The 17,945-nt window shown below is 31.5% G+C and overlaps 3 protein-coding genes across 4 annotated transcripts; 2 read left to right on the top strand and 1 right to left on the bottom strand.

Moving 5' to 3' along the window:
• Positions 1 to 1,646: 1,646 nt before the first annotated feature.
• LOC132939487 (histone-lysine N-methyltransferase ASH1L) lies at positions 1,647 to 14,881 on the top strand. Of its 2 annotated transcripts, none has more exons than XM_061006677.1 (2): positions 1,647 to 2,047; positions 8,954 to 14,881. In XM_061006677.1, exon 2 carries the CDS (start codon positions 9,154 to 9,156, stop codon positions 13,672 to 13,674), a length of 4,521 nt encoding a protein of 1,506 aa, XP_060862660.1. In that variant the 5' UTR covers positions 1,647 to 2,047; positions 8,954 to 9,153; the 3' UTR covers positions 13,675 to 14,881. The 2 variants fall into 2 exon arrangements, with proteins under 2 accessions (XP_060862660.1, XP_060862659.1); XM_061006676.1 differs by lacking the exon at positions 1,647 to 2,047 and adding an exon at positions 7,298 to 7,788.
• On the bottom strand, positions 2,365 to 4,082 carry LOC132939490 (protein LLP homolog). The gene is made up of 2 exons (XM_061006679.1): positions 3,796 to 4,082; positions 2,365 to 2,643 (listed from the first exon to the last, which is right to left on the bottom strand). Exons 1-2 carry the CDS (start codon positions 3,950 to 3,952, stop codon positions 2,408 to 2,410), a joined length of 393 nt encoding a protein of 130 aa, XP_060862662.1. The 5' UTR covers positions 3,953 to 4,082; the 3' UTR covers positions 2,365 to 2,407.
• Positions 14,882 to 14,924: 43 nt separating the features above from the next.
• Positions 14,925 to 17,546, top strand: LOC132938824 (endoplasmic reticulum metallopeptidase 1-like). Its single transcript, XM_061005832.1, has one exon. The coding sequence runs from the start codon at positions 14,925 to 14,927 to the stop codon at positions 17,544 to 17,546; it is 2,622 nt and encodes an 873-aa protein (XP_060861815.1).
• Positions 17,547 to 17,945: the final 399 nt, after the last annotated feature.

The following is a 17,945-nucleotide window of genomic DNA, read 5'->3' as shown; positions in this document are numbered from 1 at the left end:
GTAAGTTTCCAGGACACTAGTATTTTGCCACATAAGGTGTATTGTAGCAATGCCACGTTAATTGCTACAAATAAAGCAACGTGCGACTGTAGCGAGCTTCTGTTAGGTACTCCCACTGTATGTATACTAACTGAGCTTGTATCTGATGTATAGAGTTCCTAGATATATTATATAATTTGTTTTACAATGAAATTCTTATACAATTTATATTATGATATAATTTATAAATATCGGGTATACTTAAATTTTAAATTATATATTATCTTAAATCAATATACATTTTAAAATATAAGTTCATATTATAAGTATCACATTATTTGTGTACCTATTATAAAGTTATATCTATGAGGTTGGAGGCTGTGAGTGATTAGTGACTAATGGCATCCATACTTATTTATTAATGTTAGATATTTTTCTATTCACTCATAAATATACTATAAGCGACAATTTTGACAGTTTGTTTAAATTTATCTTTGTTATGTTCAGGGCCTGCTCAAGCAAAAATAATGAACTAGGCAAAATCAAATTTTGCTACCCCTAACAATATAATATTATCAGTATTTTAAAAATGCCGCCCTCTTATTAAAGTGCTGCTTAAATGCCGCCCTAGCCGTGGGCCTATGTCGCCTACCCCTTAAGCTGGGCATGGTTATGTTAGACATTAACTAGAGGTATCATCAGCAAACGTGAACCATGTACCTTTAAATAATGATGCCAGTATTGTTTTTATATATTGTATAGTATTAAAAATAGTATAGGGACAACAGATATTTATTGGTGACTCCCATATATATCTTTGAAATAACGATAATTACTATCTTCTTCTCTTCTATACATATACAAATTAATGTATTTCTGTCTGTCTGTGTGTCCATATTCAATTATTTTGAGTTGAGAATTCATAAAAATTTTTCTTTTTAAATCTAAGATTTGAAAATGTAATATAAGATTACTCATAAGTTTGTCTACCTTTATCAAAAAAAAAAAAATGTCTAGAAGAAACTTAAATTAAATTTTTATGAGCGTCTGAAATTTATATTTTTACAACATTTGATATTTACTCGATTTCTCATGTAACAATTTTCTTATTTTATTGTAATTAAAAAACGAATGACTGTAGATACTTGAAAATTTCACTGAATGTTTATATTAGTATTTTCTATACACCATAAAATTTTGAAAATATTTTGACTCTTTTTGAGCTGTTTACGGACATTGTCAGTTTTCAATTTTTTTAGTTTTTTTTTCTATAAATATTAATAAATTTTTATTTGTTGGGTAAAAAAGCGTGAAAATGTATAACATTTTTAACTTTTATGGCTAAGGATTGAAAATTTAAAACAAGGCTCCAAATAAATAGGTTATATATAAATTACTTTATTCACAATAATATCATCAAATATACTTGGTAAAATCATAGGCTGACTGACCGTTTTCGCTCAGAATCGTTTTTCTTATACGATGATATTATATCATTGAATTCAAATTTAACACCATCCATTACGGTGACCCACTTGTAACCTACTGTACAGCAGAGCGACAAACACTTATCCACCTTTTTTATATTGCATTTATTTTTATTAAGAATAGGTTCAGAATTCAGTTTTAGCTAATAGAAAAGTGTTAGAAAGTACAATTGACACAAACACGAAAGGAACCAATGTAGGTTAATTGCCAATAGTAACATAATATTTAATTAAATAACTATCTATCATAGAGTACAGTAGAAAACATGAAAATATATTTAATGAAATGACACACCAGAGAATTATGTAAAATATTTAGACGTCGTAGATAATATATAATCTATGTTAGAAGTAAATGTGCTGTATTAGCAACAATGCATGTAAAAAGAATTTTTTTTTATTAAAAATAACTTATTACAGAGACGTTGACTGTTGCCCGCCAATGCCTGTTTTAGAATATATTTTTGTTTATTTATAACTTATGAATTATTAGGGTGTCTACCTACCTACTGTCCTATCAATTATATAAATATCAGCGATCGCCACCAATTGTCTCAGACTCCATTTCATTTCTACAAACTGTAAGTATGATGTATTAATTGCTTTAATTATTTATTTTTTAAAACACACCAAGCAAGATGTTTATTGTTGTGTTGTCAGTTTTACAGGTAAATGTTTTATTTGTATTCAATATTATATCTATATTACAAAATCCATAATGTATATAGTCTACAGCATACGCAAAAATAGGGAGCAAACATGTCATAGAATCTAAAAATTAATCCATAACAATAACTCAATAAATTATGAATGTCAATTACATAGCATTCCATGTATAATCATTAGGTATTAAATTTAAAAAATGAGTTAAATTTGTTAAAGTTTAAAAACTTAATGATTAACTTTAAACAAAAATATTTTATTTTGGAAATGGTCAAAAATTACAAGTTTTTTACAGCAATACTTTTTTTTTTAATAGATCCCTTTATTCTTTTAGCGTTGATTGACTGTTGTTTTCTATAACTTCTTATGTATTTCTTGTATTCCTTTTTCCTTAGCCAAGTAGGGTGTTGAACTTTTTTTGTTGTTTCATTTAATGGTTCTGCAGTTTTATCCACTTTAGTTTTTTCTTCTTTCTCTAGTTGAATTTTTTCAGCTTCTTCATTTTTAGCTTTAACTATAAATATGTATTATAGATTAAAGAGTTGTAAAAATATTATATTTCATATTAATTATATATATTATATAATATATATGTATATATATTTCATATTAATTATATATCCAGTTACGGAATGAATACAGTTGTAAAACATTATTTTTAACATAGGTTTTATGTTAACAAGTTACAATGCATACAATAATTAACAGTTTGTTTTTATTTAATGTTAACAGTACATATATTGTAGTCTATGCTAATTAAAATGGTTTAGTAAATGATACTGAATTATCTGAGTAGATATATAGATTTATAATAATTAGAATGGTTTAAGTGCAAGACTTTTATTTAGTGTGTTGCCATATCAAAATGTCTTTAACTTTTATATAGTTTATTATATTAGCATAGACTACATACCATTGTATTATATTATTATGTACTATTAATTTTAAATAAAAAGAACTGTAAATGGTAGACATTGTAACTTGTTGACATAATACGACACATCATTTTTATGGTTAACAGATCCTTATTGTTATTGGTTTAAAATGAAAAAAAGGACAGATAATTATGTCTGAAATAGAAACTCAACAAACTCTATAAGTACATCTTCTATTTTCTCCATATTATAATAGTAACATATAATATGTTTTTTGTTACAAAATAATAAGTAGGTACCCGATTTTATGGTAATTATCTGTTAGTACCTTATCACACTTACGAATTAGCAATAAAAATGCGAGTAAAAATGTTAGTATTTTGTTTTTTTTTTTATTTTTATTTTTATATGAAATATACAATCTGTACCCTGGAGGTACAATAAGAATATGGTCTAAAATTACGTGAATATGAAGGAGATTGTTGAAAGAAGCCACCCAGTAGTGACACTTCCTATTGACTTGACCAGGTATTTTGTTGTGAAAATAAAACGGAAACCTTTAAAACTTATAGTATTTCTATAGAGAAAAATATGATAATGACTTTAGAGGTGTAATAAAATGTGAAATATGAATATACTTTCATTTATACACAAGTAGAGGCACAACAGTACTGCATAATCAAACAGCATAAGTATATAATGACGATCTCAATTCTCAAATACTCATTTCACAAGAGTATTTATTTGTGCAAAATAACCCATAGGCGATATAATGAAAGAAAATAAATTACCTAAACAAATGTGCTCAATTTCACCGCCTTCTTTGACTTCAATCTCTCCGGCATTCACTAGCATCGTCTTCAATCTGTCCAATTCCTTCACACCATATCTGATCCGCTTGATAGCCCTCATCTTCCGGCGCCACTTGCTCCTTATACTCTTGGCCATTGTAATTCGCAGTGGCTATTTTCACGTCCAACGCAGAAGTCCTTTCGAAAGGCGAAGTGAAACAAAAAGAAAGACCACGAGTCAGCAATCAGTAATCAACCCCGGACTAAGATAAAATAATATAATGGATAGGGAATACGACTCCAAACCACATGCCAAAAGAGCACCAATTTAAACAAAATGGTAACTGGTATATTTGGTTACCTAACTAGTGATAGTACCCATTGATAAAACGTTCAGTGTTACCTGTTATTATTGTAATGTTGTAATAATATTGTATTTGATGGTCAAAAAAAAAATTAACATTTTTTATTTTGTTAATATTTTGATACCACTATAATGGTTTTAACTAGAAATATGGTGTCTCTAGGGCTCTAGGCTCTAGGGCTTCTTGGCAGGCTTCCCCATATGGCCATATCATATTGTTCTATACTTCTATGCCCATATACAATTCACAATTCACATAGCCATGTGAATAGTACACCATCCGCCAGCCACCCATTTAATGTGCACACATACATTTTTTTCATTCTTTCTGTGTAATGTGGTACACTCATAGAGTATTATACGTATAGACAGTCGTGGTATCGCGAATCACAATTTTATGTGGTAGGTTACTGCAGGCGCGGATCTAGAACATATTTACCGGGTGGGGGGGGGGGGGGGCAAGTAGTGGCAGATGCCCCTCCCTTGGCTTTTTCTGGATTGATTATCATATATTATTATTGATGATTTTAATGTTTTAAAAAAACTAAAAATTGCCATAACAATTCTATAAACTTTTAAATGATTGCAGAAAAGTTAAAGTTTAACAGACAGAACTTATCAATTAGACTACTTATTTTAACTGAAAATTAACTATTTTTTTCTGCAACTATAGGTTTAGACTTTAGATCTTATATTTACTATAAAAATCATATAAAAACATGTGCAAATTTAAAAATAAAATTTAGAAAAAACTTCAAAATGTTCTAAAAATCTTTAAATGCAAATAATGACCTTAAATTTTAAAATCGTCAACAAATTCAATGTAGATATGTTATACAACGAGTATCGCGTAGATTTTGAAAACAATGCTAAGTGCATTATAATCCCAACCTCAATCATTACATCATAGGTAATATAAAATATCGCAAAATAAACTTTTTTTAAATTAAAAATAAAATCATTTTTTTTTTTCAGAGTGATTTTTATTACACTCGATTCAGAGTTAGAACTAAGAACGTTGCTTTATAGATCATGAGATGTAGTGGTGGGACCAAGTGCAATACTGCAGTGTTAACCAAGTTTTTACTTTAATGATAAAAAAATTAAATGTTCATAGATGGCATACCTACAATAGCTACAACTTTTCAAGTTTGTGGTATTAATGACTGAATAAGCTTGAAATATTTAATTTTATAAATTACCTAAAATTATAAAACCAACGGTAACATTTTTCTATTAAAAAATAATGTATTTGATAATTTAAAATTACATAACACTTAATTAAAATTAATGCTGCAAGATTAAGTTTTAACTAACTATGTAGGTACGTATAATTCATAAATATTTTTACATTCCTTGTCTATATGAAAGAAAATATGTCACAAAAATACTTTATAACTAATAGGATAGTGAAAAAAAAAATGTAAAAAAGAAAATATTTTGCCCTCCCCTTGACAAATTCCTGCGGACGCCCTTGCTCACAATGTTAGGCAATCATCGGATCATAATATAACCTTATAATTGAGAGAGAAAGAACATGACGTATAGTGAAGAAGACCGGATAAGGAACTGAATAAATGTTACTACTTTGTTTCTTTTGTCGCTCACTCTATATCCTACCCTTGGGCCCCGACTTCTCTCTCTAAGCGCTGTCCATTATAGGTCTATGATCGCAAGACTGTATCATTTTTAAATTTTTTCAACATTTAAATTTTTCCTAATAACTAGATTTTCGGGATTTTCCAATGTTTAGTTCTTACTACGATTAAAGATATACATGCATATTTAAATAAAGATAATTTTTTTAGGTAATATGGATATTTAAATAGAATATCAATTATGTAATAAATAACAACAACTTATGAAATAAAAATAAGTAAATTTAGTTTATTATATAAAAAAAAAACAATATTACATATTTACATAGCTATTATATATATATTTTTGTATATAGTATTGTATTCAATAACCATTAACTATAGTTTAAAATGTTGAATACCGGATGCGCTAGTATAGTCAGAGTACTTTGATAAGAACTTGTGAATGTCAATAAATATTGTAGTAAATACATTGAACCACCGACTAAGAATATATATATAGTTCAATGAGTAAATATTACTCGTTCGGCAACCAGCATATCTTTTAAATATGATGGTTATTACAAATTAAAAAAAATCACGGACTAGATATCTTAGTGGAAAAAATAAACATTGGTTATAGTGGTTTTTAGAGAAAAAGTGGAACAATGGACTACTACCAGTTTTACTACTTACTAAATTATCCATTATACATATTTTCCACGGAAACAGTAAACTATGGAAAAAGTTAACATTACATTTATTACCAAAAACCGTTTTATCCAGACTATCGAGTAGCGTTATTACCAGTTTAACCATTGTACTCAACTGTCAAAAAAAAAAACGATTTTCCATGACTCACAACTTAAAAAAAATAAAATATTTCCCATAAATAGCTTAAAAATAAGCGAAATATTTCAAAAATTAAAGTATGTATAGAAAATACCGGGGTAAATACTAATTTAAGCATTTTGTAAAAGTTTCAAGTTTCTGCGACTGGTAGTTTTTTAACAATAACAAAAATCTAAAACCATTTATTACTAAATCGTTATTTTACGCGTGAATTTTTTAATTGACTTACGCTGGATTTCTTTTATAATTATTGTAAAACTTATGGACAACCTTAGATTAAATTTTGAATTCATAGCTTATTATAGAAAAATATTAATAAATTATAACTACTAGTCGCGGCTCTGTTTCTCAGTATCGTCTCTATCGGCTTTTCACCGCTAGCGTCTCTCTCAAACATAAGATTTAGATAAAGTCAAATCGACTTATCGATATTTTCCTGAACGATATATTGCCATATCAATATAGCGAGGTTGAGAAAAATTAAAAATTTTGCAGTCCCTAAAAGGCTTAACCACGAGTATGAAGAAAAAATATAAAGTTCTTTATAATCGTGGCACAGAGTAGATGAAATATTTATTAATATATTTCATCTATTCTGTGATCGCGGGCTAAACGAATAACGTATTAACACAGAATATTATAAAACATTGATAATAAACGTTAAAAATGATAAGAGCATTATTTGACAAGAAACGTACTGTAAACAAACATGTGCATAAATTAATTCGATATGGTAAATTGGTAAATATTTTATAAATCGAGTCCAGTCGCGAATCATTGGACCAACTCGGAAATCAATCGCTTAGGTTTCGTGTACATTTAATCTAGACCAGACTGCTGCGGTCGAAAAACACGATCGCTGACCAATTAGTGTGAAAAATTCAAGTTTCAACGACTACCGGATTACTATATAACTATTATTATATTCTGTGTAACTAATTACCCGCTGTTCAAATTGCGGGACGCTTTTCGCCATTTCCATGTGATACTGATAACGGAATCGTGAATAATAATAATAATAATATACGGATAACCAAACAAATGACAAATATGTCAACGAAGAGAAAATTGATAAATATATTTTAATATTCTTAAAACTATTTCTACCAATTGTTATTACTGCAATACTGCTTATTGTCAGAAAATTGGAAAATTATTTCGATGTAAACAATTTCCGTACGAGCATATTTCGATCTGCAAGTAAGTAACACTCCATATAACTTAATATTAATGAATGTTGTCTATCCGTCCTGTACTGCTGCATAGACACAATACGCGTTATTGTTTATATTTTCGTAACTTTAAATGCATTCGGATTCGTGCATTTAAAAACGATTTTTTGCACATTTATTACATTACCATTGAACCATATTTAACAAGAATGTATGAACTGTATAAATATCCTACAAATTTCAACATCTTTAATCAATACAGACTTGATGACCGGATCTTCTGCTTTGCTATTCAAATTCATATGTGCTCATTAGCTAGTTTAGTGTATAATATACTTTGAAAATACAATATAATAGTCTATGTTGTATGTTAGTTATTGTGTACCTTCCTATAACATTATGAATGTATATTTTTACAGAACATACTGAATCTATAATGTTATAAAACCTTATCATTCTGGAACATAGTTAATTTTTAACATTAAACGTAATATTAGTTAAGAACTTAACAAAAACAAAAATATACTATGTTATAGAAACATAACATATCAAAACGTTGTGAACAAATCAATTAGTTACGGTTGTGATCCCCAAGATACAGTGAACAAAAACAGATTTTAGTTTGGGTAGTAGTACCTTACTTTATATCAATAGGTGTAATCATTACCTAGCAGATGTAAAGATATCGTTATATAGGAACAATTAAAGTTTGATTTTTAATAATTTTTTTAGTTTATAGGTAAAACGATCAAATGGGTATATCCTTACGGAATACTCTGTATATTATCCCAGACATGATTGATTATAAGTATTTATTACAGTGAAACTTCCATATTACAATCTCATATAACTTAAAAAAAAATTGTATTATAGAGAATTTTGTTAAATAGAATTAAATAAATTTGGTTCTAATTTAGTTTGGTTCTCAAAAATATTTTGTTAAATGGATGTTTCAATATATTAGAGGAGGGGCTCTTAGAAAAAAAATTATCCAAGCCATGCCAATGTTTTACCAATTGCCTTATGCCTGTAATGAGAACTTATAGTTACACTACTTCGCCAAAGTAATATTAAATTGTAATGCTTTATTATAGTTTTGTGTTGGTAAAAATCTTAAACTAATATAATTTATTTATTTCTAGTTAACCTTGTTATGTTTTTAACTTATTGAAACATTTTAATATATTTTTCAGACTTTACTGAAGTTGAGTTGGTGAACTGTTATTATTTTCATAAAGCGCTGAAGCAGTAAGTTCATCACATTAATCATAACAAAAATCTCATCATTGTCATATAATTTTGTCAATCATTTGTTTGAATAATATGAATATGTTGAAAATGTGCACTTAAAAAAATATTCTCATTAGATTTAAGTGTAAAATATGTCTTTATTATGATTTTAACAAACAACACAACTACAATGAATAGTTCAGGGCAAAGTAACGAATCTGTGAGTAAAGTCTGTGGTGATCTTCTAAGCAGTTCTGCGTGGAGTGCTGTTATTCATCAACCAGCACATGATTCTGATTTAGAAGACTTACCTTCAACAGTTGATATGGATGCTATTAAAGATCCTATTCAGACATCTCATAACACTATAACTAACCAAGTAGTAGATTTCTCTGAATCAGAGTCAGAATCTGAAACTGAATCTGAAAAAGAAAAATATTGCACTAAAAAATTTGGTTATTCTTCAGTTGATGATGATAACATCGACGACTCGTCAGATACTTCACTTTCATCATATCTACCTTGGTCAAAAAGAAAAGGACTGGACAAACAAAAAAGAACTAAAGATTCAGTAGAATCACATTCACATTCAAGTTCCAGTTCTAGTGATGAATCTAGCTCTTCTTCTAAATCAGCGCATTCTGTGAAGCAACCAATATATGATGGTACTTCTAGTGATGGATCAAAAAAAAAAGAATTTTGGCCGGAAGAACCAAAAAAAACATTTTCTTCGAGTTCAGAAATGGACAAGCTTGAAAACTTAGAACCTGAACATTTACAAGTTATTAATCAAGAAGACTTAGCTGAAATTTTATCTGATGTTCAAAATCAAAGTTTCTCTACTGGATTTGATGATGTTCGACCAAAAAATTTAAGCGACAGCAGTGACTCAAGTGATATAGAGATCAAAGATTGTGTTGTGAATGATGCAATTATACGTTTAAATAATTCTTCTGAAGATGAAAATAAAAAACCAGCTTATTCGTCTAAATTGTTAAAAGACTTTGTGGAAAAAACAGAAAGCGTGATACAAAAACCTAATTGCAAAACTAATCCACATTCATTAGAAAATAAAACTGTTATTAGTAAACAAAAGGAAAATGTTATAAAAAGAGGCAGAGGAAGACCAAAAGGTGCAATTGCGACAAAAGGTGATAAAGGAAATATAAACACGCAGATCGTTTTGCCCAAATTGTCAGCTAATTTTAAGCGTGGACCCGGTCGTCCTAAGAAAATGCCCCCTCTTTTAGAACCAAACAGTCCAACAACAAAAAGTTTAGATTATGATCCTCCAAAAGAAATTAAAGTTCATAAAAGGAAGAAAAAGAATAAGAAAAAGAAAAAAAAGCGTAAGAAGACATTAAATCCTAAATTTATAGCTGAAATGGAAAATTTGGTTGCTTTGTTTATTCAATGTTTAAATATATCTAAAATCTCAGAAAGTATCAGAGGTAAATCTAGCTCATTGAAGTCAAAACAAAGAGACAGATCTGGTAAAAAAAGGAAAATTGATAAGACAAGTTACAGTGATAATGATATTGATAAAAAAAGAAAAAAAGGATCTCCAGATACTTCAAGAGATTCTGAAACTACTAATGATCAGCGACTACCATTAAAAAAACGACATTATCATATAACATCATCAACAGGTGCTGGTGTTACATATGTTGAAGATGTATCTAGGGATGAAAATTCTGGTAGTGAATCTGATAAACAAATTAAAACAGTTAAAGTAAAGTCTGAAGTTAAGAAAAAGTCAGGTTTACGAAGCAATTCTGCAATACCAGAAGTTAAAGCAAAAGATAGTGAAAAAAGAGATGAACCTAAACCAAGGAAACCTCCTGCTGGCGTATTTGTACCCACTGTTGAAATGCCAAGTTTACAACTGAAAAAAAAGGTAGATGAAACTAATGTCAAAAAAGTGAAAATAATTAAACCTGAAAAAGAAAGTCCAATAGGAAAATTAAAGAAAAGAAAAAAGTGTATTAACCGAACTGGATTTCCTGTAAAGAAAAAAAAAAAGAAACGTACAGACCTTATAGTATCTGATGATATATCTATTAAACATAAAAGTATTGAACCACGGTCAAAGAGTGAACAAATTGAAATTACTCCAGAAAGGAGAAGTATCCGTGCTGTTGTTCTTAATAAATTAAAAGATAAAAAGAAAGATGAAAAAGAGGATAGTGATGCATCTAGTGTAAGTTTACCTAAGAAAATTAAAACTGACCCTATTATTGAAGTAAAACCTCAGAAGAAGAAGCCCGATAAAAAGCATTCAATACAGTCTTGGAACTATAGGAAGTTAAAGACAAATGTTTATTATGATTTCAAACCAATTTGTACTTATGAAGCACAGTCTTGTAATTGTGTAGTACCAACTGAAGGTAAAGGTTGTACAGATGATTGTATAAATAGAATGATATTTGCTGAATGTTCGCCTGAACTTTGTCCGTGTAAAGAAAAATGTTCTAATCAACGTCTACAAACGCAACAATGGGCCCCTGGCTTAGTTAAATTTATGACTGAAGAAAAAGGTTGGGGAATTAAAACTACAGAAGAGGTAAAAAGTGGTGAATTATTATTAGAGTATGTCGGTGAAGTAGTTAGTGAACAAACATTTAAAGATAGAATGACGTCTATCTATAAAAATGATGTACACCATTATTGCTTAAAACTAGATGGAGGATCAGTTATTGATGGCCATAGAATGGGTGGTGAAGCAAGATTTGTAAACCATTCTTGTGAGCCTAATTGTGAAATGCAGAAATGGAGTGTGAATGGATTATTTAGAATGGCATTGTTTGCTCTTCGTAAAATACAACATGATGAAGAATTATGCTACGACTATAATTTTTCCTTATTTAATCCAGATGAAGGCCAATTATGCAAATGTAAGTCTCTAAAATGTAGAGGTGTAATTGGAGGAAAAACTCAAAGAATTACCATAAGATCTCCTAGTGTTTCAAACCATCTACCAACTAATAGAAATCGTTCAAGAAAAGCTGCTCCTAATACTAATACTTCACCTAAAAAGTCTTTATCTATTGTTAGTATACAACAAAAACTTGTATCAAACGCACCTATCGTAATCAGTAAAGAAGATAAAGAATTAATATCTCTGCATAAAATATGTTTGTATAGAAACCTTATGAAAATAGAAAAAATAAGGAAAAAACGAAGAGGAAAAGATAATAAACCAAAACAAACAGAAGTATTTAGAGCACAAATGAATGCTCTAACTAATAGTTGTTCAGTACGAACCAGAAGACTAGCAACTGCTCAAAATGATCCGGAAATGGAAAAAAAGGCTAAGTTAGCCACAATATTTAAACAACTTTTTGACATAATATGTAATGCTAAAGAAGAGACAGGTGAAATACTAGCTACACCATTTATAACATTACCATCTAAACGTAGAGTTCCAAATTACTATCAAAAAATATCAGAACCTATTGATTTAACAACGATTGCTAATAATATTGAAGTAGGTGTTTATGATACTGTAATTGCATTTGATTCAGATATTTTGAAATTGCTTACAAACAATATGAAGTATTATGGGCGAACTTCAGATTTAGGTGTAATATCTACTCGTTTACGTAAGATTTATAATTTGGCCAAAATAGAATTTGTACCAAAAATTGAAAACATTTTAGAAAAACCTATTCCAGAAGCTTTTATAGCAGAGAAAAACAATCCTGGAGGTGATCAAGATGATGTGGTGCGGTGTATTTGTGGGTTACATGAAGAAGAAGGTTTGATGATTCAATGTGAACGTTGTTTGGTATGGCAACACTGTGATTGTATTAAAGCTGATCCTGGAAAAGTAGAATATTATTTATGTGAACGTTGTGATCGTCGAGAAGTTGACTATGAAATACAATTACCTACACCACCAAGCTATGCTGAACCCTCTGAAGTTCATTATTTAACATTAATAAGAGAAGATTTACAAATTCGAGTGAATGATACAGTATATGTACTTAGAGATATTACAAATCCTGAAAGTGGTAAATCACATTCTTATAAAACTATAAAAAATTTCAAGTACTCGGATTGTGACATATTTAGAGTAGAGCGATTGTGGAAAAATGAAACTGGTGAGCGTTTTTCTTTTGGACATCATTATCTTAGACCACATGAAACATACCATGAACCGACACGGAAATTTTACCCTAATGAGGTTGTCAGAGTCCCTATCTATGAAAAAATTTCATTAGATCTTATTATGGGTAGGTGTTGGGTTCTTGATCCTTCTACATACAGCAAGGGTTATCCTATTGGCTCTGAACATAAACATCTATACATATGTGAGTACAGAGTAGACAAATGTGCACGGATGTTTGCAAAAATGAATAAGTCAAAAAATCCTCCAATTTGTACCAAAAGTTATGCTTTTGAAAAGTATGATAAAAAACTGAAACTAGCAAGAACATTTGCTCCTCATGGACTTATGGTAAAAGTGTCCAATAGTTCTACAACCCCTAGACCAAGACATATAGAAACTATTCAAACTTCAAAAAAATTATCAAAGGCTCAATTTTCAATAAAAAAACAAAGATTGGATACGCTTTTAACAAAATTGCTGTCCAATTTGCCAGAAGATGAAAAAGTTGATATTACATATTTACTTGAACCTGGTAGAAGACATAGAAAAAAACCTTCATTCTTAGAATTATAATAATAATTAAGTACTATTTTACTGTTATTATAATATTATGGAAATGTGTGTCATAATAAAGAAAATGAATTTTAATTTTAAGTTATTCACAATTTTTTTTGTAAATAATTAAATTAAATTTATCTTGAGCACTTTTTACATTTGTGTAATTTTATTTGTATAACTACTTAATTTACAATGTATTTTTTATATTTAATTAATACTCTATAAAATCAAAATGAACTGCAAAATGTGATGTATTGTTTCAAATTAATTGTTATATTCTTATTTTATATACCATAAAAATACCTTAGTTATAGCTGAGTAAATACCATTTTTAAAACAATATTTTTAATGTGTTCTTAATTGTTATTGTTTTTTTTATATTTATTATTAATTTAAATTTATAAGTATAACTTACAAAGTATTTTCTTATTCAAAAAAACTTTTGCATTTTAAGTTTAATAAGACAGAATTTAAAAATTGTATATTAAATATTTTAACTGTTAATACACGTGTATGCTCATGAATTGAAACATATTTATGCATTTTATTAATTTTATTATATTTTAAATAACTCTAATACAAGGTTTAATTATTATTACTCAATGAGATTAGGTGTACATTTCACTCCAGCCCATTATATAAAAAATCAAAATATTATAAAATACTAACTTTGAAATATGAGCCGGTATGAAATGTTGTTGATGCTTTATATCAGTACCTAATCTAATATTTTAATGTAGAAACTATTAACTGCAAAATAATTATGCCTAACTTATATTTCAAACCATTGGTGCAATGAGATGCTTCATTTTCACTGTTCATTCAAATTAAAAGTTAGATAAGAAAGATTCATATTTATTGATTGATAGATGCAAACATGTATAGGTGCACACAATTTTTTAATATAATATAAGTAAAAAATATATCATCACTTTTATAATCAATAACCAAGGCTTGGGATATATATATAGGAAGTTATAATCACTGTTATAAATCCAAACAAAAGAAAATAGTTGCTACATGTTTATTGTTAAAGTTTAGCTCAATTAATTTTTATCGTTCAACTAATAAAGCTACTAAAGCAATTATTTCATATTGGCTCGGTTGTTTATCTATTGACTATACTACTGTATAGTTAATATTTTCACTACCTAATTACTTACAAAACACAAACAAAAGGTCATGTGAGACATTTTTACTAACCAAGAAATATATTTAATGATAGGGGTTTCTAGCATTATGTGTTTTGTACAGGATAAAATTGAATGGAGCTGCGTCATCGAGGTAATAGGTCCGACAACAATCAACAAATGGAAACGTTTCAAATTGATGAAAAATCCAGCAATACTAAAGATGAAGCTGTCAAAAATCAAAAATGTCTCTCAGCCGTACCAACCCTATTAGTTTCACTGACTGTATTGATAATTTTAAATGTGTTTGTATATTACATGGATAACAAATTACCCCCCACCGAATCAAATAATTCTACTAGCAATGATTTTGTCGCTAAACGTGCCATGTCCACATTAATTAAATTAGCGAATTTAGGTCCAAGACCTGTTGGTAGTTATGAAAATGAAAAATTAGCTTTTAATCTCTTAAAAACCGAAATCAATGATATTACAAACGAAGTAGACAATGTGAATGATATTGAAATGTACAATCAAAAAGTTAGTGGTTCATTTATTTTGAATATGAAAAATTGGAAGTATCTATTAAGTTATGAAGACTTACAAAATATTGTTGTTAAAATAGATCCTAAACAAGGTTTAAACGATGCCATTTTGTTAAATTGTCATTATGATTCAGTTCCAGCAGGGCCTGGTGTAAGTGACAATGGTGTAAACTGTGCTGTGATGGTAGAACTTTTACGAATTTTAGCTAAAACCCCACATCTCAGGAGACCGATAATTTTTTTATTTAATGGTGGTGAAGAAATTATGCTTCAAGCATCCCATGGGTTTGTTACTCAACATCCTTGGTCTAAAAGTGCAAAGCACGTAATAAATCTCGACAGTTGTGGAGCAGGGGGTCGAGAGATATTGTTCCAAACTACAAAGTCTGATTCGTACTTGGTAGATTTGTACGCTCGCACCGTTCCCCATCCATACGGTCAAGTGATTGGCGAGGAATTATTTCAATCGGGCATAATACCGTCGGACACGGATTTTAGAATATTCAGAGATTTCGGAAACATGTCCGGTCTTGATTTGGCGCATTACAAAAACGGGTATGTCTATCACACGAAATACGATAATTTAGATCAAATTGAACCGTCCGTGTTGCAGAACACGGGTGAAAACTTGTTCGCGCTCGCCAAAGCAATGTCGACGCATAACGTGACGAACAGTACCAAATCCAAGTATGTGTTCTTCGACGTGTTCGGTGTGTACATGTTTTCCTATACGGAACTCTTGGGAGCGTTCGCCAACTTCATAATCGTGTTGTTGTCCTTCTTCTCGATATTCTTGTCGCTTAAATTCACGACGGTCGGTATGAATCGCCGCGAGTACAGCTTGCACCTGTTGACGGCCATTGTAAGTCCTGGTTGCACGATCGTGGCGGCCGTACTGTCGTGTCTACTGGTAGCGTTCGCGCTGGATCGGCTCGGGTGCTCGATGAGCTGGTACAGCAACCGGACCAACCTGCTGGTGTACTTCGGTTCCGCAACATGGTCCATATTGACCGTGGCGGCTTACTACCCAAAAATCCGGTCCAGGACCGATGCGGAATGGACCGTGACGATGCTTAACGGCGTTCAGCTGTTTTGGACGGCGCTGCTGTTCGTCTCCACCATGGCGGGTCTGCGTTCCAGCTACCTCTTTGCGGTCATGGTGCTGTGGCCGTCGGCCGCCAGCTGCACATTGGGCATAATGAACGCCGGCCGGACGCCAGCTTTCTGGATAGCGGGATACGTGGCGTCGCTGTTCGTACCCGTCGCTTTCGTGCTGTACCTGACGCAAATGTTCGTGTCACTGTTCGTACCGATCTCTGGACGCCTCGGCCCCAACGTCAACCCCGACTACGTGGTCGGCACGCTGATGGCCATGTCTGCGTATGCCACTGTCGGCCACCTGGCGCCGGCCATCGCGCTGGTAAACAGGCCGCGCCCCGCCTTGGCCGGCCTGGGCGCCGCGGTACTGCTGACGGCCGTGGCTATCGTTGCAGTTCGGCCGGTCGGGTTCCCGTACTCGAGCGCCAAGACTGAGCAGCGACTCGACCTGATACACACACAACGCATATTCCACGATTTCGGCGGTGGCGTTCGGTACAACGACTCCGGTTACCTGATCGTCAACTGGGACCGACAGGGTCCGCGAACGGTCGTTGACTACGCGCCGAACGCGGCCCTCATTGATTGCACCAGCGAACTGATGTGCGGCTCACCGGTGACCGGGTCGCTGGCGTATCACACCGGTTGGCTGCCGGGTCGACCGACGCCGGCGGCGCAGCGGTCCGCGGCCACGGCCCAAGTGGTTATACTCAAGGACGACAAGAGACGGCGACGGATCGTGTTCAACGTAACAGGGCCGGAGAGGGTGAACGTGTACATCAGCCCTTATCCCGGTACGCGGTTGAATTCGTGGAGTTTCGCGGGAAAACCGGAAGTGGCCACCAATTGGATGGGAAACGATGTGTACGTGATAAAGCACTCATCGGGGGCGGGTCCAGCGGCTGGTGGCCCACAGAATGTATGGAGCTTTTGGTTGGAACACGAATGCGACCGTGGCTTCGGTGAGATGTCCATTAACGTCACCTTGGCGTACAGTTGGGTGATACACAAGGACTTGGTGTTGGGCGACGAATTCCGATCTTTCGTCGACTCGTTTCCGCGGTGGGTGCACGTCAATATTGCGGTCGCCAGCGTCGAAGCTTTTGTCTACTAAATCAATTATCTTGGGACTTGAATAAGTATTATACATATCATATTATGTAGGTAAACTCGATACGAGGTATAGGTTTCCTATATGCCTATTGTTTTAAAAAAAATATTTTCATTTTTAATCGTCTTTCAGCTCAAATAAAATATAATATTAAACATAGTTACCTACCTAATTAATTATTAATTAATATTAATATTGTATAGAAAGTATAGTTATAATTTATAAAGTTATACCTTATACCTAATATCTATGGATTTTGTATTGTATTGATGACATATTATTAATTTATCATATTGTTTAATAATATTGTACCTACCTACATGTGTGGGGTGTGATGGTGAAATTGCATTTATTATAGGTAATATTATATTATATTATATTATACTATTATCATTTTATTAT

The sequence above is a fragment of the Metopolophium dirhodum genome, chromosome 2 (assembly GCF_019925205.1).
Source record: "Metopolophium dirhodum isolate CAU chromosome 2, ASM1992520v1, whole genome shotgun sequence".
Lineage (NCBI taxonomy): Eukaryota > Metazoa > Arthropoda > Insecta > Hemiptera > Aphididae > Metopolophium > Metopolophium dirhodum.
Note: the sequence above shows the minus strand (reverse complement) of the source record. Positions and strands in the feature narration are given on the sequence as shown.

Bases quoted from the DNA above. Each gene is read 5' to 3' on its own strand.
- LOC132939490 (XM_061006679.1), bottom strand. From the start codon at position 3,952: ATGGCCAAGAGTATAAGGAGCAAGTGGCGCCGGAAGATGAGGGCTATC. The intron at 2,644-3,795 runs GTAATTTATTTT...ACATATTTATAG, and splicing joins AATTGAGCACATTTGTTTAG to TTAAAGCTAAAAATGAAGAA.
- LOC132939487 (XM_061006677.1), top strand. From the start codon at position 9,154: ATGATTTTAACAAACAACACAACTACAATGAATAGTTCAGGGCAAAGT.
- LOC132938824 (XM_061005832.1), top strand. From the start codon at position 14,925: ATGGAGCTGCGTCATCGAGGTAATAGGTCCGACAACAATCAACAAATG.